Below are 25,184 nucleotides of genomic sequence, written 5' to 3'. Positions count from 1 at the left end.
GCGCGAGGTGTGACACGGCGTACAACCTTGGAAGCCTTGAGTTCGCGATGTCGGATTCTTGGCTATACCTTGGCCATACCACCTGAGAAGGAACTCTAATGGAAGATCCACGACTCATTGTCCCATTGACACTGCGTTCGGCCCGTATGCTACGATTGCAAGAGAATTGAGAAGATCAAGGTAGATCATTCACTTCTACAATCATTGAAGAATGTCGGGACATGGTGCCGGTCTCCGCATTTTGCACCCCGCATCTTGCTAAATGTAGCTTGTCAAGTCTACCGTACTTTTTGCACTGAGTATAAAGAGTGCTTGTCGCTGAAACCCCATGATGGTCGTTCCCAAGTCTTTCTTCCCGTCGATATGTTTCTTACATCGTTGGTATTGCTTGTCTCGCACTTCGCGCTGACTGGATTTGCGGCTGTGTCATCTGGATTTGAGAAGAGGTGTCTCGCATTCGAGCCCGAGAGATACATCAAAGGCGCAACCCGCAATGTTCTCCAACATGTTCCGGCAGGGACCAATTTGACGTTTCCCGATAACGACGCGACTTGCGGACGTGCTAGCCAGGTTGTCTCAGTGGATCTTTGTCGTATGGCACTGGAGATCAAGACGACCAGAACATCGAAGATCTCTTTCGAAGCATGGTTCCCGGAGGACTGGTCCGGTCGCTTTCTGGCAACGGGGAATGGAGGCATTGATGGCTGTAAGTGTTGGATGGATAGGTGGCGTGTCGAGCGCAGCGAGTACTGACTTTGACCACAGGCATCAAATACGAGGATATCGCATATGGAGCGTCAAATGGCTTCGCCAGCGTTGGCGCAAATAATGGTCATAACGGTACTACAGGAGTAGCCTACCTCAATAATCCCGAGATGGTAGTTGACTTTGCCTGGCGATCGTAAGAATGTCTCTACTACTCACAGCGCATATACTCACCGGCAATATAGTCTTCACCTAAGCGTCGAAACGGGCAAAGCATTGGCCAAGGAGTTTTATGGAAAGTGCCATACCAAATCTTACTACCTGGGCTGTTCTCTCGGTGGACGCCAGGGCATCAAGAGCGCAGAGAAATTCCCGAATGACTTCGATGGCATCGTCGCCGGCGCTCCAGGCGTCGATTTCAACAACCTCATCTCCTGGCGCGCCCACTTTTACACCATCACCGGCCCCATCAAAGGTTCAGACTTCATCTCGAAGGCAGCATGGCAGACTTGGATCCACGACGAGGTGCTACGCCAATGCGATACCATCGATAAAGTCAAAGACGGCATCATCGAGGACCCGACCCTATGCAAGTTTGACCCTACAACCCTACTCTGCGGTCACAACATCACAAATACCACCAATTGCCTAAACGACAACCAAGTGCAGCAACTCCAGAAAATCTTCAGCGACTACCGTTTCCCAAACGGCGAGCTAATCTACCCGGCCATGCAACCCGGCAGCGAAATCAACGCCGTCGACAAACTCTACGCCGGCGCCCCCTTCGCCTACTCAGACGACTGGTTCAAATACGTCGTCTACAACGACCCAACGTGGAACGCATCGGAATATTGTTACGATGACGCGCAAGCAGCGCAAGATCTCAATCCAGGAGATATTCGCACCTACCCTTCTTCTTTGCATGGATTTAAGGAAAGCGGCGGGAAGTTACTCATGTACCACGGCCAGCAGGACAACCAGATCACGTCTTTCAATACCAATAGATTTTATGAGCATGTTCGCGGTAACAGCACGTACGCAGAGATGGATGAATGGACGCGTTTCTTCCGTATCTCGGGCATGTTCCATTGCAGCACGGGGCCAGGGGCGTGGGTGTTGGGGCAGGGTGGGAACGCGGCGCAGGCTGGTATTTCGTTCGATGCGCAGCACAATGTTCTTGCGGCGATGGTGGATTGGGTGGAGAAGGGTGTTGCGCCGGACTTTATCGAAGGCACGAAGTTTGTTAATGATACTGTAAAGAGTGGGGTGGATTTTACGAGGAGGCATTGCAAGTATCCGGCGAGGAATACGTTTGTTGGGGGCGATTATAAAAGGCCTGACAGCTGGGAATGCAGGGCATAGGGTGAGAAGCAGAAGAATGGATATTGCGACAACATACTATGCCCTATTCCAGCGTTTCCTGATCTTGCGATCACCACCACATGATCTTGATCATCGTTACGTTGCCGTATTGATGGATCATCTCATTTTGATCTCAATAGATTCCATTTGAAGTTCGTCAGGAAGCAAAAAGTTGTAAAAACTCGGAAATCGATCACCACCAACTAGCACAAGGAAAAGCCTGAACAGTTTTGCAGCCTACATCAAGTTGAACACACGCAAAATAGATCATCTAACGTTAGTGTAGGCTCCCGGGTGTTGAATTATTTCTTGAATAAGATGCGATGCTGCTGAACGGTTGCTGTGGAGTGAGTAGACCGAAGTGCGGATTGCACATTCCTTCGGAATGCGAGCCTCGAGTTCAGACGACGCGGTGGTAACAATGCAGACACCCGTAATCGATGGGTTTCGAGAAGTTGCCTGATTTGGACTGCGCCAAGCAATGCACAACACCCTCGCTCAACTCTTCCAAACCCTGAGACCTGATACTCAACTGAAAAGCCTTGAGTTACCAGCCCACAGATTCTCTGCTTCATTTGCGGCGCGTTCCTTCAGTTCTCTGGAAGCACTATCCAAGTGTTTCTATCCTATGACAATGGGGCGGTAATCGCTAAACGAGCTCTGCCACCATGTACGGCGTTCCCAAGGGTAGCCTGTGAGGGCTATATGCTCCGCTTCGCGCCCAGTATGTCCAGCTAGAGGCAAGAGGTCTTGTCCTAGCATATGATTGTTGTACAGGCGTTTTGCAATGCTGGGTAGGTGCACCAAACCAACTCGTTCCAAGACGTCGCCATGTGGAGCAAGCACCATCAGATACCCTTCAAGCTCTTCTGAGTGTTCCGTTCGTCCATCGAGCAGAGCGCCTACAAGTTGTTTCGAGCTTAAAGAAGCAGGGTCTGCATCCCAGTGTAGTCCAAAGGCGTATTTGTAATGATCGTTGATCTCCAACGCCACTTGAAAATGATCAGGATAGCCATCAGTCCAGCCATCAGGCACCAAGTCTAGCTTCGCGGTTCTCGCTGTAAACTCAAGCGTCGGCGGTGCGGGGTCGACATCTTCTTGTAGTGCCGGGTCAAACTTCGACAAATCGCAGCTGAATTTTGGAAAGTGCAGTCGGGCTTTCCGAACCCGAATCAGCACTATAGGAGGCTCTTCGCGATCGATATTACAGGCCCATCGTGACCAGCTCAATGGACCCTCCCATCCTATAGAGGACCAACTTGGAAAGCCACATCGACGACGAGCTGGTTCCTGGTGATACCATGCAAGGGCCATCTCAATTTGCTGCTCGTGTCCAAGGACAGAGCATTTATCTCCTTTTTGAGGTATAGAGGGATAGTTTATACTTTGGAAATCCTGCGAGGCAGATACATGGACGCGCTCGACGTCGTTATCGTCTGTGTTGGTGGATCGTCGACTTCCAATAGAGACGAAACTTCCACGATCACGTATAGAATATGTGAGATTGTAGTGTCGAAGTCTTGCCGAAAGAGAATCTGCTGCATGCGCAGCAGCGTGGCGAAAAGGTGCACCCCAGGTATGGTTAATGGAATCCTTCCGAAGCGAATGTAGAGCACCTGAGATAGCATCCAAGCTATCACTGTCGTACGTCAAGTCCCGATTGCTATAGGCCTGTAGATGTCCCGCGGCCCGGTCAATAGCGGTCCAGCTCGACCCTTGATCCCCTGCCAACCCATGTTGGGGTAACCAACGTTGAGCCCAATACCCATCTTCTGTTGGCAACTCATCTGATCTGGGCCAGTGGATTCCCGACAAATCTACCTCGCACCTGATGTGACTATTGCACACAAAGATAGTCTGGTTCTCAGTGAAGATTAAACGCCTCGTGGAATGATAGAATTCCTGGAAGGTCCATGCTCGGGAAGCCCATCTTGACTCAGCTACTTCTGCTAGCTGAACGAAGCGTGGGAGAGGCTTCAGACACATGTTTTGGATTTCCTCGGCTTCCGGTATGAGTCGTGGCCTCGACAGGACGCCGGGTAAGCCATAGCTTGGGTCGCTTCCTGCTGCCGCCACAAGCGTAATCTGTGCTGCGGAATATATTTCGCCCATCTGCCTGACCTGCGTGTGCTTATCCATTCTATCATTCTGGTCGATACACTGGGTTGGTTAGTCTCAACGAATGCACTGAAAGATGGTAGGTACGCACAAATCTGTCGATCCAGAGGTACCGGTATCCTAGCATTTGCGTGATATAGATACTGTCTTCGATAGTCTTTGGTGGATTTTGCAAGTCGTCAAAAGCCTCGTTGTGCTGTCCCCAAACATAAGACAGTGCCACGTAATGGCATCCCACAGGGGCAGGCACAACAGTCTTTGAACCACAATCAATCAGACGCAAGTTTTGCAGCAGATGCTGGACGTCTCCGATGTAACATTCGCGGTGTTTTATGTGGCAGTCTTCAATCCAACCTTTGATCTGATCGAGTTTCATGTGGCTGGCCTTGTAAGAACGCTTCTCGACCGAGTTGTCCTCCGGTGAAAAATCGGTGATTGCGAGATGTGGGAACGGGTTCCACTCTCCATCAGAGGCTGTCCAAACTTGTTCTCCAGTCTCCGGATCATGAGGCTTAATTTGTGCAAGGCCTGTGTTTCCTTTTCCTTGAATGTTGGGTATGTTTGAACAGAAATTATTAGAGGTGGTGGAGTCCACTCTAAATCCTACCAGCGAATAGTGTTTGTCTTCTGGGAGGTGCTGGGCTTCGATGATCTTCGCGACAAAGCGACAGATGCGGCAGTGCGATGCTGCTAGCTGAGCCTTCGTCATGTCGATAAGAAGCAGAGTCTCATGAGGTAACTGCGTATATGGGATTTGATCCCAACGGAAGGACTTGCATCTCTGACATACAGCATCGTCATCATTACTATATCCGTCCTCTTGCTTCATTCGAAATTGTTCCTCATCGGCTGTACTCGTGGGGAAACCGTAATCGAAATCGTTTCCGAGACTGCGATTGTGATCACAACCAATCTCCTTGGGAGTAGTACAGTCGATCTGGGTTTGCGAAGGAGCGAGGTCGAGTTTTTTGAATGCGACATCCATGACATCCACAGATGCATGATTTGCGGTGTATTTGGGCCCCTCAGGATCGTGTTCGGGCGCTTCATCCGTGCACTGACCCGGATCCAGCTCAGTTACGCGGCTGCCGTAGATGTGCCCGTCCATAGTCCAGACGATGGGATTGGCGAGTTGAAGAGGAATGTGCAGAAGTACCAAATGAGAAGGCTGGGGAAGGGGGCGGTCGAGTATCGACAAGGTGCATACATCGCTTTATTTGATTGGCTGCCTTAGGCTAACAACGATCCCAAGCAGCTACATCAGGCTGAAGCCAAGGAAAGCGCGACCGGTGAACCGCGCGAGGCGCACGAGGCTGACCAGACACACCCACAACATGCCAAAAGTCATTGCAACTGCCTCGGCACCCACAACTAGAAGGCACCCACCCTAAAACATAAGAGTATCTGATATTAAATATATGCCAAGCGCAACAGCGCAGAACAAAAGGTCTAAAGCCGTGCAAACCATAAAGCCCTGTATGCCCAGTACCGATACACCCACCAAATCTATCCCACAAAACGCCATCGCAATGCCCACCTATCATCTTACAACAAAAATCTACAGCCTCACCCTCCCCTCATCACCCCTCCCTCCAAACAAACTCAAGAACCCACTTCCGCGCTCGCCCTCACCCCTCTCTAATTGCGTCCGTCTACTACGTCCGGCCTCAACTTCATCGTCATCACCACCCAGCCACTTCGGCCGCGGGAAAGAAAAGTCATTTGTCTCGAACGTATTCTTCACCCTGGAGGCGAAGTTTTCGAAGAAATTGCCTTCGTCTTCTTCATCGTTGAGTTGTGGGCGGCGTCGGTCGGGGCGCGTTGTGCTTGGACCGCCGTTCGCTGCTGCAGCAGTGGATGTGGGAAGGGTGGAGGATGGCGACGGTGCAGGGTTATCTGTGTAACGTTCGTTCGGTGGGCTGGTGGTACTGCGTTGGGAAAGACCGAGGACGTTTCCGCTTGCGCCCTGGATTTCGCGCTCGATTAATGCGCGGCCTTCGCGCCAGGACCCGGTGCCAGCGTAGTTCCCTGCTGAGTCCTCTTCGTCGTCGAGTAGGTCGCCAAAGCCACAGATGTTCTTTACTTTGCCGTAAAGGCCGAAGGCTGTGGCGAAGACGGGAACGAGGATGAAGATGGGGAAGAAGGCACTGAAGCCCTCGCCGAGGGGTGTGAGGACGATGAGGCGGCCGAGGAACTTGTAGAACATTGTGCCTTTCCAGATGTTCTTGTCTGTCATGGTGAGGAAGTTGTAGCTTAAGGGAACTGTCAACTTGGCGACCTGGAGACCGTACCAGGTCGCGGACTCTTGGTAGGTGTTCCTTCGTACAAGTGCTCGGTTGCCCCAGATCTTGACCTCGGTGAGGCTGTAGAACGCGCAAATGCACATGTAGCACAGCCAGGCAGCGGCAATGATCTGGCTGTTGAATCCAACCGACGACCGGCCGTTGTCGTGGCGATGTACGACTGTCCAGCCTATAATGGAAAGTTTAGGCCCGCCGAAGTCCTGGGCTTCGCGTACGCATTCTGACCAGACGATGGAGATGGATGCGAGGATGGTGATAGCCCAGGAGACATATGCCAGAGCAGGGATAACATGAACGTGTAGATAGTAGCGCGTGAGTGGCGTGAGGATAGTTATGCGATCAAACAGTCCTCTCGAGGTTGGCAACGCGGCACCTTTGAACTCGAGATGCTTGCTGGCTTTCGAATCGAGGATAGCCTGTGTCCTGACTGCCCTCCGCACAACATGATCCCACTCGTTCTCGAACCGACACTTCGCATGGCGCGCGCGCTTCAACTTCCTCGTCAGGTCCGCCAGGTATCTTTCCGTGATGACTGGAGGCACCGTCGCCGTGCCCATGCGTCCGACGACACCCGCTCTGTTCTCTGGAAGATTGCCCTTCTCCGCCAACTCATCAATCCACTTTTGAAACTCCCGCGCCGTGCCGTTCTTCCTCTGCTTAAGCTGCACGACCTGGTATTCGTACTGATCCAACTTCTCCAGCGCTTCGGTCAGCCTCTCGTGGACCTTTGGCGCCGAACTCTGTATCCTCTTCAACCTCTCACTAACACTCGCGTAGCGAAACAGGCTCCTGGGGAATGCGACGAGTCCGTGACCCATGAGGTAGATACCCAGTATAAGACCCCACGTGTACGCCAGCGCCATGACCAGACTCTTAAAGGTATCCGCTTCGAATCCATTCCAGATGATCAAATAGATCGAGCCAACGATACTGCACCCGGCGACAATGAGCCAGTACCGTCCATTACTCCTCAGCGCATACTGCAACCTCGCCTTGGGCTCTCTGTACCCACTATCGCAGTACTCGCCCAGCATAGGCAGAATCGCCCACGTAAGCGCAAATGTGAGCCAGTAGATGATGCGCCATGCCTTGTACACAACCGTGTCGTTCAGCCAAATACCCCTCGCGCCATCCGTTGTGTCCAACCCAGCACTACTCGCGAGATCGATCGGCAGGAGCACAACAATGCTGGCCGGCAGCGCTATTGCCAAGAAGACGGGTACGACGACGTATGCGGGAGTGGTGCGGAGCGGGAGGTAGTAGCGGAGGAGCAGCAGGACGGCGCCGCATATTGAGAGGAGGGAGAGGACGAAGAAGGCGGTTGAGCCGGCCGCTGAGGACGTCATCGTGGTGTGTGGTACGGGGTGCGCATAGAAAAGGCCGAGGTTGTGGCGGTGATGGCGCAGATTATGGCTATGTGTGATGACAGTGAAAGGAAGCCTGGGTGTGGCTGGCCCGAAGATAGTTTGACAGTTGTCGCGACAGACGGCGTGGAAGCGTCGGAACGCTGCTTAATCTCGGAATGCGGAAGGTGCGCGACCCGGTCGGACTTCTACTACGTTCTATTATTCAATCTTTTCATCTAGAACTTCATAGTTGCTTTCACCGCGATTCTCATAGCTATGCACTTGGCACTATGGTCTAAACATGCGTACAAGCTAGGTCCCTACTCTCGTCCGCGTCGCAATCAGCCGCACGCGTCATGACGAGTCCGCGTCCCAACCCCTGTCCGTCTTTCAGTCTTTGTAAGCACATCACGTCGCATCGCCGATCCATCTCCGACGGCAGTTAGCGCAGTACTTCACGAGTGATTGCATCATTTGCCATCGAGAACGTTTGCTACTGCGGGGGGCAGCTGCACACTAATCCACTACTTGTATACAGTACATCTAGAACCAAGCTCATAAAGCTACTACCATCATCTGACAAACCTCGACTTCACGCATAAGTACGTCACCCCGCCCACCCTTCCAGCATCACAACACAGTACTCACAAATCTCCAGATATCTACAACAACCGCCAAAATTTCCTTCCTGCGTCACTTCTTCACGCGCGCCCCCTCGCCCGCCACAATGTCCGCCACAAAGACCAAGGTCCAGTCCATCATCGACGAGAACCCCGTCGCCGTCTTCTCCAAGTCGTACTGCCCATACTGCCGCCAGGCCAAGCAGCTGCTGAGCGACAGCGGCGCAAAGTTCTACGCCATTGAGTTGGACCAAGTCGGTACGTGATAGCTGCGAAACGGTGTATCGAAGAACCACAGCTAACAGGCGCATAGATGATGGCTCCGCCATTCAGTCCACCCTTGGCGAAATGACCGGCCAGACCACCGTCCCCAACATCTTCATCGCCCAGAAGCACATTGGTGGAAACAGCGATTTGCAGGCCAAGAAGGGTCAGCTCAACAACCTGCTCAAGGATGCTGGTGCCGTCTAAATGCCTACCATAAGAGAGAAGCTGTAGCTGCTCCTCGATAGCTGGTCACATAACAAAATGAATGATCTACATCACACACCGTGCACCTCATAATAACGCCAAAGTATGCATTGAAAATCTGCCAGGAATGATTCTAACTGGGTAATCTTTGTGGTTTATTGCTAGTGAGCCCAACTACTAGCCTCACTCAAGTCTCGTAAAACAAAGCTCGAAGCTACACCTACAGGGCTTGCGGCTTGGGTTCTTCCTTCATCCCCAGACTGTTGTCCTGCAGTCTTTCCAGATCATTAACCATCGTTGATGCTATTCATGATGTCATTCTCCACATTCAAGAACACGGGCGAAGCTGGATCTTCTAAGTCTGCATCGCGTCCGTGAAACCTTGTGCGGCCGTCGTCGCAAAGTATCGTACATCCACATCGTCATCTTGCTGGAGCTTTTCGAGGTTCGGCAGAATGCTCTTTGTAATGACATCTGTAGCCTTCTGGCAGCCCTGGCCAGGTGTGCCAGCCTTCTCCAGAGCGATGACGGTACCCTGCTCAGGCAGCTGCTTGAGTGTGTTGATGAGCTGGCCATATGACTTTGCGACGTTGAAGCGAATGTTGGGGATGTCGTCGTTGACCAGCTTGTCCATCATGGGAATGATGGATTGTTCGATAACATCCAGACTGAGAGCGGGTGCGAGTGTTGACACGGCAAAGCAAGTCGTCATTCGGTAGAGGTAGTTGGGGTGCTGGCCCATAGCCATGACCTTGGGAACAATAGCGTCGTTGGCCCACTCTACACCGAAGACCTCCGTAAGCTTCTTCAAGTTCTGAGTGGATGCCTCACGGATCGAGAAAACTGTGTCGCCCAACCAGCTCATGCACAGGCTGCTGAGCTTCTCATCGAAGAATTGTACACCGAGTTGTGAGGCGAGGAGGGGAACGTATTCGATGATGGCAAGACGTACGCGCCATTGCTTGTCCTCGGCGAGTTGGACGATCGCGGGGAGGAGAGACTGCGAGAGGAGCTCGATGCCGATGACGTTGTTGACAGACTCGAGCTTGGAGATGATGTTTAGGCGGACGTCGGGGAACTCATCCTTGAGCATCTGGAGGAACATGGGAAGGAGATGCGAGATGGTCCTGACTCGTGTTAGCAGGTAAGCACGTGGTCACGCGCAGTCGCAACTTACTCTTCCTTTCCAAGAATGGGAGCGAGCCCACTGATCTGGGTGCCAAGTGCGGCGCGCACATGCTGTGATTGATCGGAGACCAGCTCCTCTATGCTGGGCATGACCTCGTGCAGGAGGGTCTCACGCTCCAAAAGCGCACAGAAGCCTGGTAATGGTCAGCCTGTGTGTCGCGCTTTTGCTGCATGTAACGTACCTGGAATTTGTCCTGCGATGGCGCTGCGGACCTCAGCCTCGGTATCCTTGAGGAGCTTGACAAATGCGGGTACAAGGTCTCGGTTGACAACCTCGTCGTCGACGGCTTTTGCAATCTGTACCCGTTAGCGCATGCCCTCTCTCGCTACAAGCCAAACGCACCTTCTCAAATCGGTCCGCCACCATGTATCGCACCCTCCAGCTCTTGTCCTCGAACAGGCTCCGTAGCGCAGTCAGCAGGACACCGTGGCTCGACTGCTGCTCCTTGGGTACTGCTTCGGCGATGGCAATGAGGATGTCGACAGTCAGGAGACGGACGCTGTCCTGGTCATCGGCGGCGAGGTGCTGGAAAAGAGGAATCATTTCTTCAATGACGATGGATGGCGGCATCGCCTTGATGAACTTGGCGAGGTTGTTGGCCGCCTGTCTCCGGACCATGGGGGTATCATCGTGCACTAGCTGGCCGTAGTGCTGCCTGAGGGCTTCTTGTGAGGGTGGTGTAGCGCGAGTGTAGGGGGTCTGGTAGAGTCCAGTCGCGGAGATCTTCGACGTGAACCAGTCGGCTTTTGATAAGCGCAAGACGAGGGGTATGAAGTTCTCTTCAATCTGCTGCTGCGACAGCTCTTCGCAGATCTTGTTGAGCGATTCGACAGCCTGCACGTGTTAGCTGGCGGCCGAGCTGAGGCAATTGTTGCGCGCACCTTCTCTCTGACAAGAGGCTCCTCTATGGCTGCAAGGTTCTCGAGAGGCGACAAAAGCACGTGTGCATGCTCTGGGCCGCCCACATACTCGACAAACTTGCCAAGTTCCTCGCTCAATGCTGTGAGAACCTCGTCTTCATCCTCGACCGACTCTGGATACTGCCGTTAGCCAGTCCACACGTGACGCAGGCGCCCGCCAGGCTCTTACCATCGAGAAAGGGTATGAGTTCCTCTCGTGTCCGCTCGGCGCCGAGGGCGAGGGCAATTGTGTTCAGTCGGTGGATGGCGTTGAGGCGGAGGATAACGTCGTCGTGCTTCAGCTCGTCGATGAGCACGGCGATGGGGTAAAGCTCGTCGTTTTGATTTGCGTCCATGGTTCAGTGTCTGGGGCGGGTTAAGTTTATGAGGGCGCAGTAGGGAGCTCGAAACGCGGGCGTGGTGTTGACGTACCTGGTTGTTGGCGAGGAAGCGAAGAGGGGTGTCAGGGCGCTGAAGGACCAGTCCGAGCTTTTCAGCCACAGGTGCGCCACACTTGTAGATGAGATGGCACCGGAGAGAAGATGCAACCTGTGTTAGATGGAGATATGGTGCTGGCTTTTGATTGAGAATCTAGCCCGTCGATCAAAAGCGCTACTGTCTTCGTGTATTTCGAATTGGGAGTTTTTCCGCTAGTGCGCCACACCTGGGCACCATCTGAGGAAGGCACGATGCCGTGACTACAGATCTCTTAGCGACATCCACCCACGCAGCTTACAATGTCCTTAGCAACCCACTTTACAAAATGCGTCAGGGCTCGCGCATACACACAGAGCCGCGATAGCGCGTGCCGAATGTCTTGTGACATCGTCTAGCGCCTTCCGCTCGCCAAGGCCCTGAGAAGGACCGTTCTACTAGCAAAACGACTTGCTGCCCTCTTGTCTCTTCAACTCTCGGACGAGGAATTTGGATCGGCTCACGATGGACGACGAACACCAACAGAGGCGTGTTGAAAACCAAGGCGCTGCCAAACCGAACGCGACCGAGGACGAACCACTGCTTGGCCGTTCTTCGTCCTCATCACAGGCGTCCCAGCAACTGCCCAAACAGCTTACTACACGTCACGCGTTCGCCGTTCTTGTCACTCTCCAAATCGGCTCAGGAATCTTTGCGTCGCCAGCTCAGGTCGATAGCAATGTACCATCGCCCGGGGCTGCTCTCCTTGTGTGGGTCCTTGGTGGGCTGTTATCATGGGCAGGAGCAGCATCCTTCGCTGAGCTTGGTGCCGCGCTGCCATTGAATGGCGGAATGCAGGAGTATCTGCGCCATATTTATGGTGATACTGCGGCCTTTCTGATGGCATGGGTGTACATCCTGGGTGTGAAGCCGTCGTCAATGGCTATTCAAAGCATCGTCATCGCTGAGTCTATAGGCTCCGTCACGTCCAGTACTGGCGAGTTACCCGACACGAAGATTCTCAAGCTCATGGCTGCCATGGCCTTCATCTCCATGGTGCTGCTCAACTCCATCAACACCCGATTCACAATGCGACTGAGCGAGTCATTCACAGTCTTCAAGCTGTCCACAGTAGGGCTGATCGTCTTGAGCGGCATGGTGGCTGTGGCTGCACATCTGATCAATGCGAACTCTTCGTTTTCCGGGCCGTCCGACTGGTACTCCCGCAACTGGTTCCAGACTAGATCGACAGTGTCGGATGGCCAGACCATCGATTGGGTTTCCATGGGGACCTGGGACCGTTACGGCCACTACTGTGCAGCGATTTACGGAGGACTGTGGGCATACGATGGATGGGACAACGTGAGTGTATGGCCTTACTGACTCAACAGTATGGTCTGACAGTGTGTTCTAGGCCAACATCGTCGCAAGCGAAATCCGCGATCCAGGTCGTGCGCTTCCAAAAGCGATCAAAGCTGCAATGATCGTCGTTCTCAGTTCATTCGAACTCGTGAACGTCGCTTACTACATCCTTGTACCATGGGATAAACTGAGCAGCAACAACGCAGTAGCTGTCGCTGCTGCCACCTCTCTTTTGGGCAGACCTGCAGGCATTCTCGTCACTACCCTTGTCGCCATATCTTGCGCAGGGTCTATCACGAGCAATGTCTTCTCAGTAGGCAGACTAACGATTGCTGCATCGCAACGTCATGTACGTGTTCCTGTACGGAATGCATGTGAGAGATATACTAACGTCGTACCCCGACATGCAGTACATACCTGCAGTGTTCAGCAAGCGAGGACTGCCGATGACGCAGAGGGCTGAAGCAGAGAACAGCATTTTATCCAACCTTGACGCCCCAATGTAAGCCACTCGGGAAACCAGGGTCTGCCAAGACACTGACACGCGTTACAGCTATGCCAACTGTTTAGCCCTGGTCGTTACCCTTGCCTACATACTGACAGGTAGTTTTCGGGCACTTTTGACTTTCGTTGGGATGGCTGAATGGGTTTTCTACGTAAGCACAGTGGCTGGGCTACTTATACTTCGTCGCCGAGAACCGGAGTTGGACCGACCCTATCGTCCGTTCGTCGTCCTTCCCATCATCTTCGTTATTGTCGGCACTCTGGTGATCCTGCGATCCGCTCTTTTTGCGCCGGTGCAGAGTGGAGTGTTGGTGGGACTTCTCGTAGCCGGCGCTCTGATCAGCCGATTACGGAGCACCCAAAGCTCATGAAGATCGACCGACGAATCTGGCATCTACAACGTATGCACCCGTAGGATTCTGCGCCCGGTTTCCACAGGCATTGAACGGTGTTGCGCCTGCAGCATGGTTCTCTCGCTCAGCTGTCTAAGTATAGCCGGGCCAATCTCTCTGGTCTAGACGGTGGCAAAGCACAAAGTTCGATTGATCCACCAGCCCTCATGGTTCGGGTAAGATGGATGTGGAGCTGACATATGGAACCGATGCGCTAAGCAAGGTTTAATTACCTAGCCCAACGGCAGGCTACCTTCCCCGCAACTTAATTTTGACTTCGGTACCGGCATCAAGCATGATCGATCCACATGCTGTCAATTTCACTCTGCTAACTTTGTTCGTGCCTGCCAATCACTCATCTAGCACTATATCCGGTGCCGCATCCGACCCTTTGGTAGTACTACCTCGAGTTGCCCTGGCGCCGGGTCATGCGGGTTACCCAATCAGACACATATGGCTAATACGGCGCCATATACGTACAATGGTCGACGTCCGTCTTTGCCGGACATCAGCATTATGACGAAGCCTTATGGCGAACGAATATACTTTTCGTAACGAGGCATGATCCCGAGACCCACGAGGCGACAAGACCCGACCGTACGCTTGCGTTGTGACAGCAAACCACACCGTACCTTGCAGGACGATACCCATCTCCCAAGATTAGGTCCCAGAGCGCTTCTCGATGCGGAGGCTGTCTATCTTAATCAGCATACACACAACCCGTATTGCTGCATCTGATGCAAGGAGACGCTGTATGATGAGCAAAGACTCATCACTCATTTTATCCACTCGCCGTTGGTAAGCAAAGAAATTTCCCAACTAGTGATGTGACAGATGTCACAAACTTACTTTCGGGTCACGATGCTGCAACTACACTAGCTAGTGGGTCATCAGCGTGAGGGTTCACAACACACGCTCACGCCTAAACGCATCGATCCCCGGTCCATCGCCGTGCTCGCTCCTTGTAGAGCGTCGATCGTGACTCAGGACGTCCAGAGTACGAGCAAGCGACATCATTTGGAGTTGCGGGGAAGCTCTTGGGCATCGCGTAGCTGCATGTCTTACAGCACATGCAAAGAATGTATGGCACTTCCGAGGAAGATCAAGGAAAACCATACCCCCTCGGGCCACTGGGTAAAGAACCTTTATCGATTTTATTGAGGAATGCAGAGCCTCGTCGCTGGCATTGGTGGAGGTCCAGTGTTTTCTTATTGCTCTGCAGATGGTTTGGGGAAGCAAAGAGCCGAGACGGGACTCGGAGTGTCGTACAGCGTCCTGCTGCGACCTTGCAAGGCACATTCCACGTTCAATGAACCGGGGACGAGAACAACCGCAATTTAGGATACGAGAAGACGGACGGAGATACTCCTCGGCACTACTCAGACCGCCAAGCGAACGGGCCTCGAAGTAATGTCAACGAAGAAGTATAAAGAAGGCAGACTCTGGACTTCAAGTTGAGCATCCACAGCATCAAGCATCATCTCAGCTTCTTACCTTCACTTCCACCAACTCTTCACTCTCTACCAACCAAACAACTTCCAACCATCAACATGCGCTTCTCCATCCTCGCCTTCATTGCCGGTGCCGCCGCCGCTCCCTTCGCTTCCACTGGAACAGAGCCCGTCTGCCCCGATGGCCTCTACAACAGCCCCCAGTGCTGTGCCACTGATGTTCTTGGTGTTGTCGGCTTGAACTGCGCAGTTCGTAAGTCTTTGCCTTCCATCCCTCCACTCATACACGCAATCATGCTAACGTTGCGATCCAGCCGCCACCACTCCCACCAGCACCACTGGCTTCATCGCCGGCTGCGCTGCCGCTGGCAACCAGGCCAAGTGCTGCACCATCCCCGTTGCCGGCCAGGCTGTCTTGTGCCAGGACGTTAGCCCCGGTGCCGGCGCCCCCGGTGGTGGATCTCCCCCCGCTACCACTCCCTCTCCTGCTCCTGCTCCTCCTGCCGAGAGCCCTGCTGTGCCCTCCGGTTGCCCTCATTACTAGATCAAGAAGTTGGCGGTGAATCAGTGGGAATTTGATGGTCGAGGCGAGTAAACATGGAGCCAAACTGGAAGACATAGGGGGAAAGCACACATATAGCTGTAGTCATCGTCAATACAATCTGCAGTTGTAACACCAGTCTGACATTTCAATTCTCGCATTTTGATTGATTTGATAATATGTGGTACTGCTGCATCGTGACGCAGCTTGTACTATGGTGGTTGATGGTTGTCGTGGAATGCGGGGAAATGAAGATCGCGCTGGGCGGGTGAATCTCCCGGCGCACTGCGACCGTTTCGAAAGGGGAAAGTGGGTCCTTAGCACGGGCCAATGCGTCCTAGGTCATCGCGATTTTGCGCTCTCGTCCGTCCCTCCACCAGCGTTGCTGCTTTCTGTTCAGATTTCCTCGTGCGTCGCGCTCGCGCCATGCCATAGCTGTTTTCAAATAATTCCAAGACGTGCACACAAACGCATGGCGACCTCATTTCAATCTCTTCGACGTGCAGCCTCGTCAGCCTTACCAAACCTAACAGCCACCACGTGTCAAAACCATCCGAGCGTCGACGCCGTTCGCAAACACAGTTTTATTCATTCCAGAATGTCACATGGAAGGATTTCAGCTGGAGCTAGGGCCTACGTAGTGCTCGTTGGTGGCTGCTGACGTGGATGTGTCCGCCTCGTGTTGTCTTCTCGCCCTCAGGATTCGTGCATCACGCTTGATTGGTCGACACATTAGCTGAAGCTCCAGGGCTGAAGCTCACCATGCCCCGCGCTCCATTCCATCGTTTAGCATTCTGCTCGCAGAGACATGAGTGGGAAACCTTCCTAGAACATGGCCTACAAGGTGCTTCTAGTCTCTTTGCTATTCACAGGCCCAGCTTTGTACCTTGCGTATCTACACGCAACTCTTTCCAGGAAGGTGCAATGTCAGACCACGCCTTACCTTCAAGACAAGACGATCGCCATTCCCAGCACCGCACGAACGAGGCCGGCAGACTACATCGTTCATCATGAGTGCGCGCGCAAGATAGTCGCCAGAGGATCTTTTGGGGGTTCAAAACCAGAAGAGCTGCTGGTGCTGTTCCTCCGACACACCATGGCTATGTTTTCCACGCGTCCTCCTGCATGGGGTATCTGGCATATGATCAAAGACGCTAAAGATAGAGAGTCCTTCAACGCAGCATATATCCGCTCCCTCCGATTTGCACCTGGAGACCGCGTCTGCGGGGTTTACGTGGTGACTTCTCGAAACGGCAAGCGTGTTACCTTGACTCTGGATGCACCTGCAAGTTACAGAGGGCCATCTGTTGAGGGTCTTCTTGTAGTTGAAGTCAAAGAAGAAGGAGGCCAGACTACCTTTATCAATCACACGGTAATGTGGCGCGAGAAGGGGAAGGGAAGCGCTGGGGTCTTGGAGGGGAAGTTCGGGAGGTGGATGCATGCTTTGATGGTAAGAGGCCTTGTTGAAGGAGGCGTGCAGCAACTATGTAAGGATATTGAGGATAAGAAGCGAGTATGAAGAGTGTGAACCTGCAGGAAATGACGTTCGGTCATGCTACAGTGGGAAGGTACTATGCGACGTTGCCTTGGCACGGCACGACAGCTTTTTATTCGACCACACCTTCCAACTCAAGGCACCAATGTTACCTGGAATACAATCAAAGCTATCCCGATACATCTATATCGGGAGTGTGTGGCAGGGGCCAAGGACGATTGATAGGCTGCGAGCTGTTTCGCCCCAACACACGTGGGTAAGCTGCATCAACCGCCCCCATTTTCGGTTCCCGATGTGGTCGCACCTACCTGCAGCGACATATGCATAACCTGGAAGCTCTTCCGTGGAGTCTCCCTTTATTCTCAAGTTCTGGTCATGCCTAATACCCATTGCCATCAGATCGTCCATCATGTCGGGTAGCCTCGAGGTCGCCGCGGGGATCTTCGCGATCATCGGTGTAGCCGATGTTGTTGTACGAATGGGAAGGGAGGTTCATGGATTTCTACGCGACATCGCAGGTGCGCCAGAAGAGATCGACAGACTCTGTACCACCGTCAAAGAGACTGCGCTACTGGCCGAAACCGTGAAACAACTTCTCGATACCCTGGCTTGTCGGAAACAACCCAATGTGACGAATCACATGGTAGCGCTTTTCGAATCTGCGCTCAAGAGCTTGCAACGCGAATTACAAAACTTGAGGATACTAAGCGCGAGATTTAGGAGTGGCGGCAAGACTTGGAGTAGGGTGAAGTACGTTCTGGATGAGCGGAAGATCAGCAAGATGTTCAACAATCTGGAACGGTCAAAGAGTCTACTAGGCAACTCTCTGCATGTTGCAAACAGGTACGTATCTCATCGCATCATTTGATGACGTTGTTTTGACGAGGCTCCTAGGCAAAGATCAGACGATCAACATCTGGAGCTACTGCAAAGGCACGACACAAACAAAGCCACGTTGATTCAAGGACAAGAACTTCTAGGACGGATGTCGGTCTACCACTACCAGGAAACCAAGCGGACTTCGAAGATCTTGGCAATCACTCACCAAGAGCAAGTGAACGAGCACCAAAAGACCCGCGAAGTCCTATCAGAAAAGATCGGCGATGCCATAGCCGCTGAGTTTGGGAGGTATCGCATACCTCGCGCCGATAGATGGATGAAAAATATCTTCTTCTTCGGTGAACGTCGCGACATGATCATGGCGTATCTACTTCTCGTCAAACCGCATCTAGAAGCAGCGTTCAGAAATCTGCTGATCGATGGTATTGACCGCTTTCCCCCACACTACGTCGATTGGCTGCGGTACGAGTTCGACCACCTTGTAGCATCAGCAGCGCAGGAAGAAGCAACGAGACACAGAGGAACTTCCGCAACATCTTTCGACCGATGGCATTACTCTGAGGAGACGATGCCACATCATTCTAGGGTATCTGGGCGTGCAATTGAAGAGTCGAACGCCATTTCAGATACACCAGAGGCAGACTACGCAAACCTCTATCTCAGCGCGCCGGTGATCGCGGGCCAAAGGGCATATACACAAACTACTCCCTTCGGTAGTCTACGTATACAGTCTCCCCGACGAGCGGTCAAAGCCAAGTTCAAACGTCCAAATAACGAGGCCAGTTTCACGTTCACTTGTGGTATTGGCCAGTCAGTCCACGCCATTCACGCCCACTTCCTTCGAAATGCAGCCAATGCGTCGAATCCGGGGCTCTGCGCTCAACTCAGTGTATTCACATTGGCTGAGTCCGAGACGCATTACAACCAGCTTTTTGCATCTGCTGGTGTCGAGGAGATCGACGACGCATTACGGAGAGGCGTCATCTCTCCATATGAGATTAATCGTGAAGGAAGAAATCTATGTCTATATGTAAGCTTCCACCTAAGGGTCTCTAACACGGCAATGATAGAAGCTAAATTGCATAACACAGTATGCTGCAGAAAACACACGGGTAGATCTGCTCGACTATTTGGCAACCCAAGGTATTGGGGTATCGAACCTGAAGTAAGCAATCCCAATACCCCGCAGCAACCTTTTCCTAACATCCACCAGCCACGATGTCAGCATAGTCGCAGGTCTCTTCGTGCGCTCAATAGTTGATGACGACCGTGCCCCGTTCGAGAAAACCGTCGATTACATCATCCCCCAAGTCTACGAATCATCCTCATTCCTCTTCGAGACAACAATGAACATGCTGCTCTGGGACTACTACCAAGGAAGACCGCGGTCTCTATTACGACAACAGATCCAACGATTGCAGCAAGAGGGTCTCATTTCCGACTCCGTAATCATGAATGACGACCCGTGGGACTGGCCCTCGGTATCGAGCATCATGGCTCCACTCTTCGAGGTCGATGCTGCGTACATCAACACGATTGGTAGTCTTGGCCGCAACAGGATACAGCGCTGCTACCGCGTTATTGATCATGGAAGTAGTCCAGGAGATCCGGTCGCTGTCGAAGAGATTGCAAATGCGTTGATAAGAGCGGGTGTTGATGTGCATCACCGCGATCATGACGGTCTGACCCCGAGCATGTATGCCAGACGCTGTGGCGCATGGGATGGATGGTGCAGCGCACTTGCGACGAATGGCCTGCGCATTGAAGATGTTGTGAGAGAAGAAGATGCTGAATGGCTCTTGGATGAGGGTTGGAGGAATGTCATGAAGGAAAAGCATGGGGAGCTGGCAGTCACGGGGTAGCATGGTGCTGATGAACCCCCTCTCAATCTTAAGGAAATGGTATTGCAACGACGACATATATCAGGCAGGTCCAAAGTGTTGTCAGTCGCATGTCTGAAGTGAAGAAAGCTTCTAGCATGGATGCTATACAGCGCATGAGGTGATGCAAAAGCAATCCAAAGACAAGGTACATTTGTGCATTTATTCAAAGCCCCACGTGTGCAGCCAAACACGTCACCCCGTTCCTCAGCGCGACCCAATCCGGCCTAACTTATTATCCCGAAAATACACCCCTCCCACAGTTCCCGGCGGATGCGGAGATGGGCTCTAAAGTGGCACCTGCAAACAGAGTGATCGCCACATTATTTTGACTGCACGTCCCCGTTTTCAGTGTCACTAGACGGCACTGCCCCCCATAGAAGCCACTAAAGGCACAATCTGTGCTTGTTATACAGGCAACGCAGCAGTCGTACGGCGAGGCCGCGTTGGCCAAGCTGAGGCCAAAATTATCTGTGTTGTAAGTGCCTGCGCTGATGGTCTGTCCGTTTATTGTGTTCACAATGTTGTTTGGGGAGCAGGCGGCGTAGAACGTCGCGGCGGGGGCTTCGGCGACGATTGTGGTGGTTGAAGTGGTTGTCGTGAAGACTGATATTGTGGAGGTGGAGGTCACTTCCGTAAATAATGTGACAGTGTTGGTAACGACTGCGTTGGGAACGAAGTCAGTGATGGTTGCTGTTGCAGTGCTGGTAATGCTGTTGGTGGAAGTCGGTGTAGGAGCAGTGATGGTCGTCGTCTTCTTCGCAGTGACCGTGCTGGTCTTTGTAGTTATGACGGCGACAATGCCTCCGCAGTTGACGTTGACCGGGTACTGCGTCGGTCCGCCTCTGAACCCGTTCTTCGTCCCTCGTGCTTGTTCGGCAACGGGGTCTTTCTTCTCGATTTGCAATGACTTGCGCTTCTTCATAGAGTTTGGGATCATTGACTGAATCGGAATGAAGCCGACAGGTGCTGCAATGGTTGTAGTCGAGGTAGTGGTGCTAACAACTGTGCTGATGACCGAAGAGGTGATGATTGTCGTCATCTCCTCAATCGCAGTGGTTGTACTGACGAATGTTTCCGTGACAGTATCAGTGATCTGAGTTGCAGTCGTCGTCTGGGTATCTGTAACCACGTCCGTTATAGTATCCGTGACTGGTGCTGGAGTAACAGTCGTGGAAGGCGTGCTGGTGATCCATAGTTTCGCCACCGAAGGGATGGTCAGATACCGCGAAGTGGTGGGAACTGGGTTCTTCGCCGTGGGCCCGAGTTTTGTTTTGCAAACATTCAACACGGTTTTGGTGCTGAAGGTGCCGGTTCCCAGCGCGAGATCTGAACTCGCGCAGGCCAAAAGAAGAAGAGTGGCTACCTTCATGGTGATGAAAATTGTTTGAGTGTGTGATCTTCAAGTAGAAGGAGTGCGTGTAGATCTAGCAAAACTGCGACTCTACATGCACCTAGATACTGCAGTATACCAAACCCCAGTACGACTATTGGTTTTCTCGATGCCTCTAGCATTGCTGTACCTCCAGAGGTTTCCATGTCTAGTGATATGCCAGCAAGCCACCGCACAAACTGGGTCATACTTAGCGAGATTCAGTTCAATGTGGCATGCCTCTAGCAGACCTCTATCCAAAATGGGCACTATCTTCAGCCGCAGTCTTGCGCATTAGCTCAGCCATTGTTATATAGAGTAGCAATGTCCAGCCAGCCTCGTGTAGCCTTGTCCATCAATTCAGTGTCTAGAGCGTGCAACCCCGCAAAGTAGGAGGCCTGAATCAAGATCCGCCAATCGCCAGCAATGGGTCCTCTCCGAAGGCTTTGCGCTTCTACGCTTAATTGCAGGAACAGTGCCTGGGTACCCTGTATGTCACGCTTTTGGAGATTCACACAAGGGAATGGCCCCAGAGCGGTAGGCGCGAGAATGGTGGATTGTCAGCTAACCACCATGGTGCGATACAGCGAGGAATATGAAGTGGTAGGCTTATTCGTCCATTTGACAAGCCAAGATATGCGTGTGTGGAACGATGCCTAAGCTAGCCATGGGGTTGCTGATGCCAGATGCGATTCCATTCAAATCCGGTCTTAGCGGAGGCCTAGGTCGCTCGATTATCGATTATGGGCGTGCTGCTTTTGAAGGACATTTTGGCCGCGCCGTGACAACGAAGAGTTGGGGTACCAACTACATGGGGGACGCATAGGAGTCTGGAAAGGAAGATCTGGGGAGACGTGGGAGCGTTGTGAGCGCGCGTCTGTGCTGGCGCAGAGGAGAAATACATGATGTCATCACTTCTCTCCAATCGCGATCAGTGGTCACATTCGTCTTCCATGTCTAAACCACCAACTCTCAGCTTCGATACGTACTGTTACGCGATGACAAAGTCCTGCACTCTCTGTTGCAAACCCCGCGACGTCCTCGTGCGCTGCCAAATCGACGAATCGCAAAAATGGCATTTTGTCTGCCCTGGTGCATGCTGGAAATCGGTCTCTGGTGGAGTTGAAGACGCAAAAGGGATGCAAGAGGAATACCCATATTACCGTTACGGGGGCATGGTGAGTTGCTGAAAGGTTCTGAGAGAAAGAGAGGCGGCTAATGTGAGGTCGTGGGTAGTGGAAGGATAGAAGTGCCGATGGGCCGGTTAGCGCGAAGAAACCGAAGAAAGTCAAGGAGAGGCAAAAAGAAGAGATGAAAGCGAGGGAAGGAGGCGCTGAGGCTCAGAGTGGAACCCGAATAATACCATAAGTAAGCAAATATGCTCGTTCTTTGATCGGATGTGGTAACACGCTAACCATGGCAGCCCTATGACGGGGTGTTTCAATGCCGACACCAAATTTACACACTATACCGGAACTTCCTGTTGTGGAAGTCGGTAGTATCCTCAATGGAATCCACATCGCTCGAATTAATGCCTTGAGCGTGTGAGCTCTCCGCTTCTTCGCGATCGCGTTGGGCGTTCCGTCGCAGGAGCAGGGCTCGCAGGCAAAGCGCTAGCACAGCTTGAGAGACTGCGCATCCCAAGATCATCTTCACACCGGTCTCGTATTTTGGGGCTTCCTTCGCCAAGAAGGCCTGTGGACCTGAAGTAGGTGATGTTAGTAACCGCGGTTCTGAGATGGGGTTTGACGGTGTAGTGAGGCTTACCGATGATGTTACCAACACAATAACCTAAAAAGACAAAAGCTGTGCTAGTCGTACGCTTGGTATAGCCGCCTACGTTGGATGCCGGAAATTGAAGCGCAATCACCAAAGAGCCAACGAAGGCGCCAATCTACCTTTGTTAGCAACATCTCTCTAAAGCGACAAATCGTGAAGACGAACCATGTAATAACCCGCCAAACACCCAGCCAAATTAGTGCGTGGAAGCTGCCAAATCAGACATGCGCCGATGATCGTTGGACAGAGGTAAAGAGCCATAATGTATGTGCGCGCGTTCGGCAGTCGGGAGGCGAGAAAAGGGCCTGTGAAAACCCAAAACACTTGAGCGAAGCCCTGCGGGATGCCATACAGAGTTGTCTTGAGTGGATCACCTCCGGCTGCATCCTTGACAATGAGCTTGCCGAAGTTCGCAGTGCCACCGTTGATCATTTCGTTGAGCGTGACAAACAGAAAGAGGATCCAGATTTGCGGGTCCATCAAGGCCTCCCAGACCTGAGGCAGCTTGATCTTGCGATTGTACACTCCGGTGCGATTGCTGGCGGCGCGCGCGATCAGGAGAGCCTTCTCTTCGACAGAAAAGCTCTTGGCTGTCATGATATTGTTCGGCAATCTGAAGAAGAGGACTACAGACCATAAGACGGTCATACCTCCACAGATGATGTATATGATCTTCCAGACGACGAAGCTCTTCGCATATCCGGCGCCGTAGAAGAGGATGCCCCCGACGGCACTACCGAGGCCGTTGAAGCAGTAGAACGTACCCGCCCTTGCGGGTTGTTGTTTTCCTACGTACCACATTCCGACGATCTGCAACAGTAAAGAAAAAACGTCAGTGTGTGTACGGCATGTAACCTGAAGAGCAAGACTCACCATCATAAACGCGGGCGTCACAACACTCTCGAAGACACCCAAGAGGAAGCGCATGACAGCGAAGCCCGCGAAGTTGTGCGTAGCAGCTGTAAGTAGCATAATGGAGCCCCAACAGAAGCAGAAGAGCGACACCACTCGGCCGGTTGGAAAGTGCTGCGCAAGGTATGCTGATGGCCATTCAGCGAGCAAGTAGGCAAAGTAGAAGATCGACGCCAGCCAGGAGTACTGATCACCGGTGATGCCAGTAGTCTCGAAAAGATCGAAGACGGCGGAGTAGCCCATTGCTTGCTTGTCGATGTACTGGAGGAAGTAGGTTCCACATAGTAGTGGTAACAGCAACAGGTCGACTTTCCTGGAAACGCGCTTGTTGGCTATGTCGTCTTCAAGGAGCTCAGCCATGTACTCCGGTGTGATATTATGTTGCCTCAGGAACAGGTTTGCTTCATCGAGGTCTTCAACTTCACCCACAATAGCACTTTCTTGCTTGTGAAGAGAGTTCGCGTCCATGCTGCTGAGCTGAACCTCCATGTCTTTTGACATGGTCGGTGTTTTGTCGTCGCATTTCGTGGTATTCGGCTCCGTCGACATGGCTGAAAACGAGGGTCGACAATCAACAAAGTGAGTGATATATGCGTCGAGGACCAGAGCAGCCATACGAGGATGCTTGCAGTAGAGCTTTAACATAACTTCGGATGAGATACCCGCGTCGAACTACCCCGCGACATCAATCATTCAATGCAAATGAACGGAACCCATGCAGGATTCGATAAGAACGCGTGATAGCGGAAGACAGGCGGCCGATCGCATTGCCCAGAGAACATATCCGGGACTTGTTGCTACCTTGTTATCAGAGTGGGCCAGTATTCGCCTGCAAGCTGATATCAAACCTGGATAAGGATTGAAGAAGTGGATCACCGCCCTGGTAAGTGACCTTGAAAGGATGCAGCAGATTTGTGAACATGCCATCGCCCGACGGCAATACTTCGGCAGTGATAAGGCAGTCGCATGGCAGATGTCAGATACCGGTAGCGCCCCGCGGCATTCGTAAAGTGGTGGTCGCAAGCTGGGGTCGCATCCTGGTGACCACCAGTACCCGTTAGCGGCTCCGCCATACCTGCATCGATTGTGCGAGAGCTCCGAAGACGGCATCGACAATGCTGATACCGAGCACAACATTGAGCAATACATATGTCGCTGCGACTAGGTAGCTACGTGCTTGAATCATTCGGATGTAATTGGCACAGGTTATAGGAAGGCTTCGTTAACAC

The 25,184-nt window shown here is 52.5% G+C and overlaps 10 protein-coding genes across 10 annotated transcripts; 5 read left to right on the top strand and 5 right to left on the bottom strand.

The window, feature by feature from the left end:
• Positions 1-363: 363 nt before the first annotated feature.
• Positions 364-2,067, top strand: J4E84_006667 (uncharacterized protein; the record flags this gene model as incomplete). Its single annotated transcript, XM_049389255.1, has 3 exons — positions 364-706; positions 766-901; positions 951-2,067. The coding sequence occupies 3 exons, from the start codon at positions 364-366 to the stop codon at positions 2,065-2,067; spliced, it is 1,596 nt and encodes a 531-aa protein (XP_049242964.1).
• Positions 2,068-4,210: 2,143 nt separating this feature from the next.
• J4E84_006666 (uncharacterized protein) lies at positions 4,211-5,293 on the bottom strand (the record flags this gene model as incomplete). Its single annotated transcript, XM_049389254.1, has 1 exon — positions 4,211-5,293. One exon carries the CDS (start codon positions 5,291-5,293, stop codon positions 4,211-4,213), a length of 1,083 nt encoding a protein of 360 aa, XP_049242963.1.
• A 450-nt stretch (positions 5,294-5,743) lies between these two features.
• On the bottom strand, positions 5,744-7,834 carry J4E84_006665 (uncharacterized protein; the record flags this gene model as incomplete). The annotated part of the gene is made up of 1 exon (XM_049389253.1): positions 5,744-7,834. One exon carries the CDS (start codon positions 7,832-7,834, stop codon positions 5,744-5,746), a length of 2,091 nt encoding a protein of 696 aa, XP_049242962.1.
• A 727-nt stretch (positions 7,835-8,561) lies between these two features.
• On the top strand, positions 8,562-8,925 carry J4E84_006664 (uncharacterized protein; the record flags this gene model as incomplete). The annotated part of the gene is made up of 2 exons (XM_049389252.1): positions 8,562-8,712; positions 8,768-8,925. 2 exons carry the CDS (start codon positions 8,562-8,564, stop codon positions 8,923-8,925), a joined length of 309 nt encoding a protein of 102 aa, XP_049242961.1.
• Positions 8,926-9,280: 355 nt separating this feature from the next.
• Positions 9,281-11,369, bottom strand: PAA1_1 (Polyamine N-acetyltransferase 1; the record flags this gene model as incomplete). The annotated part of the gene is made up of 6 exons (XM_049389251.1): positions 9,281-10,052; positions 10,103-10,247; positions 10,296-10,410; positions 10,457-10,948; positions 10,996-11,147; positions 11,204-11,369. The coding sequence occupies 6 exons, from the start codon at positions 11,367-11,369 to the stop codon at positions 9,281-9,283; spliced, it is 1,842 nt and encodes a 613-aa protein (XP_049242960.1).
• Positions 11,370-11,952: 583 nt separating this feature from the next.
• On the top strand, positions 11,953-13,664 carry J4E84_006662 (uncharacterized protein; the record flags this gene model as incomplete). Its single annotated transcript, XM_049389250.1, has 4 exons — positions 11,953-12,789; positions 12,842-13,138; positions 13,200-13,291; positions 13,343-13,664. The coding sequence occupies 4 exons, from the start codon at positions 11,953-11,955 to the stop codon at positions 13,662-13,664; spliced, it is 1,548 nt and encodes a 515-aa protein (XP_049242959.1).
• A 1,571-nt stretch (positions 13,665-15,235) lies between these two features.
• J4E84_006661 (uncharacterized protein) lies at positions 15,236-15,680 on the top strand (the record flags this gene model as incomplete). The annotated part of the gene is made up of 2 exons (XM_049389249.1): positions 15,236-15,389; positions 15,451-15,680. 2 exons carry the CDS (start codon positions 15,236-15,238, stop codon positions 15,678-15,680), a joined length of 384 nt encoding a protein of 127 aa, XP_049242958.1.
• A 1,901-nt stretch (positions 15,681-17,581) lies between these two features.
• Positions 17,582-19,874, top strand: J4E84_006660 (uncharacterized protein; the record flags this gene model as incomplete). The annotated part of the gene is made up of 4 exons (XM_049389248.1): positions 17,582-18,015; positions 18,067-19,042; positions 19,104-19,177; positions 19,226-19,874. 4 exons carry the CDS (start codon positions 17,582-17,584, stop codon positions 19,872-19,874), a joined length of 2,133 nt encoding a protein of 710 aa, XP_049242957.1.
• A 341-nt stretch (positions 19,875-20,215) lies between these two features.
• On the bottom strand, positions 20,216-21,264 carry J4E84_006659 (uncharacterized protein; the record flags this gene model as incomplete). Its single annotated transcript, XM_049389247.1, has 2 exons — positions 20,216-20,249; positions 20,327-21,264. The coding sequence occupies 2 exons, from the start codon at positions 21,262-21,264 to the stop codon at positions 20,216-20,218; spliced, it is 972 nt and encodes a 323-aa protein (XP_049242956.1).
• Positions 21,265-22,722: 1,458 nt separating this feature from the next.
• Positions 22,723-24,504, bottom strand: J4E84_006658 (uncharacterized protein; the record flags this gene model as incomplete). The annotated part of the gene is made up of 4 exons (XM_049389246.1): positions 22,723-22,967; positions 23,032-23,158; positions 23,209-23,853; positions 23,917-24,504. 4 exons carry the CDS (start codon positions 24,502-24,504, stop codon positions 22,723-22,725), a joined length of 1,605 nt encoding a protein of 534 aa, XP_049242955.1.
• Between the last annotated feature and the right edge of the window lie 680 nt (positions 24,505-25,184).

Source organism: Alternaria hordeiaustralica (genome assembly GCF_023758085.1).
Source record: "Alternaria hordeiaustralica strain BMP 2776 chromosome Unknown scaffold_13, whole genome shotgun sequence".
Taxonomy (NCBI): domain Eukaryota; kingdom Fungi; phylum Ascomycota; class Dothideomycetes; order Pleosporales; family Pleosporaceae; genus Alternaria; species Alternaria hordeiaustralica.
The sequence above is the reverse complement of the archived record's forward strand: the minus strand, read 5'-3'. Positions and strand labels throughout refer to the sequence as shown.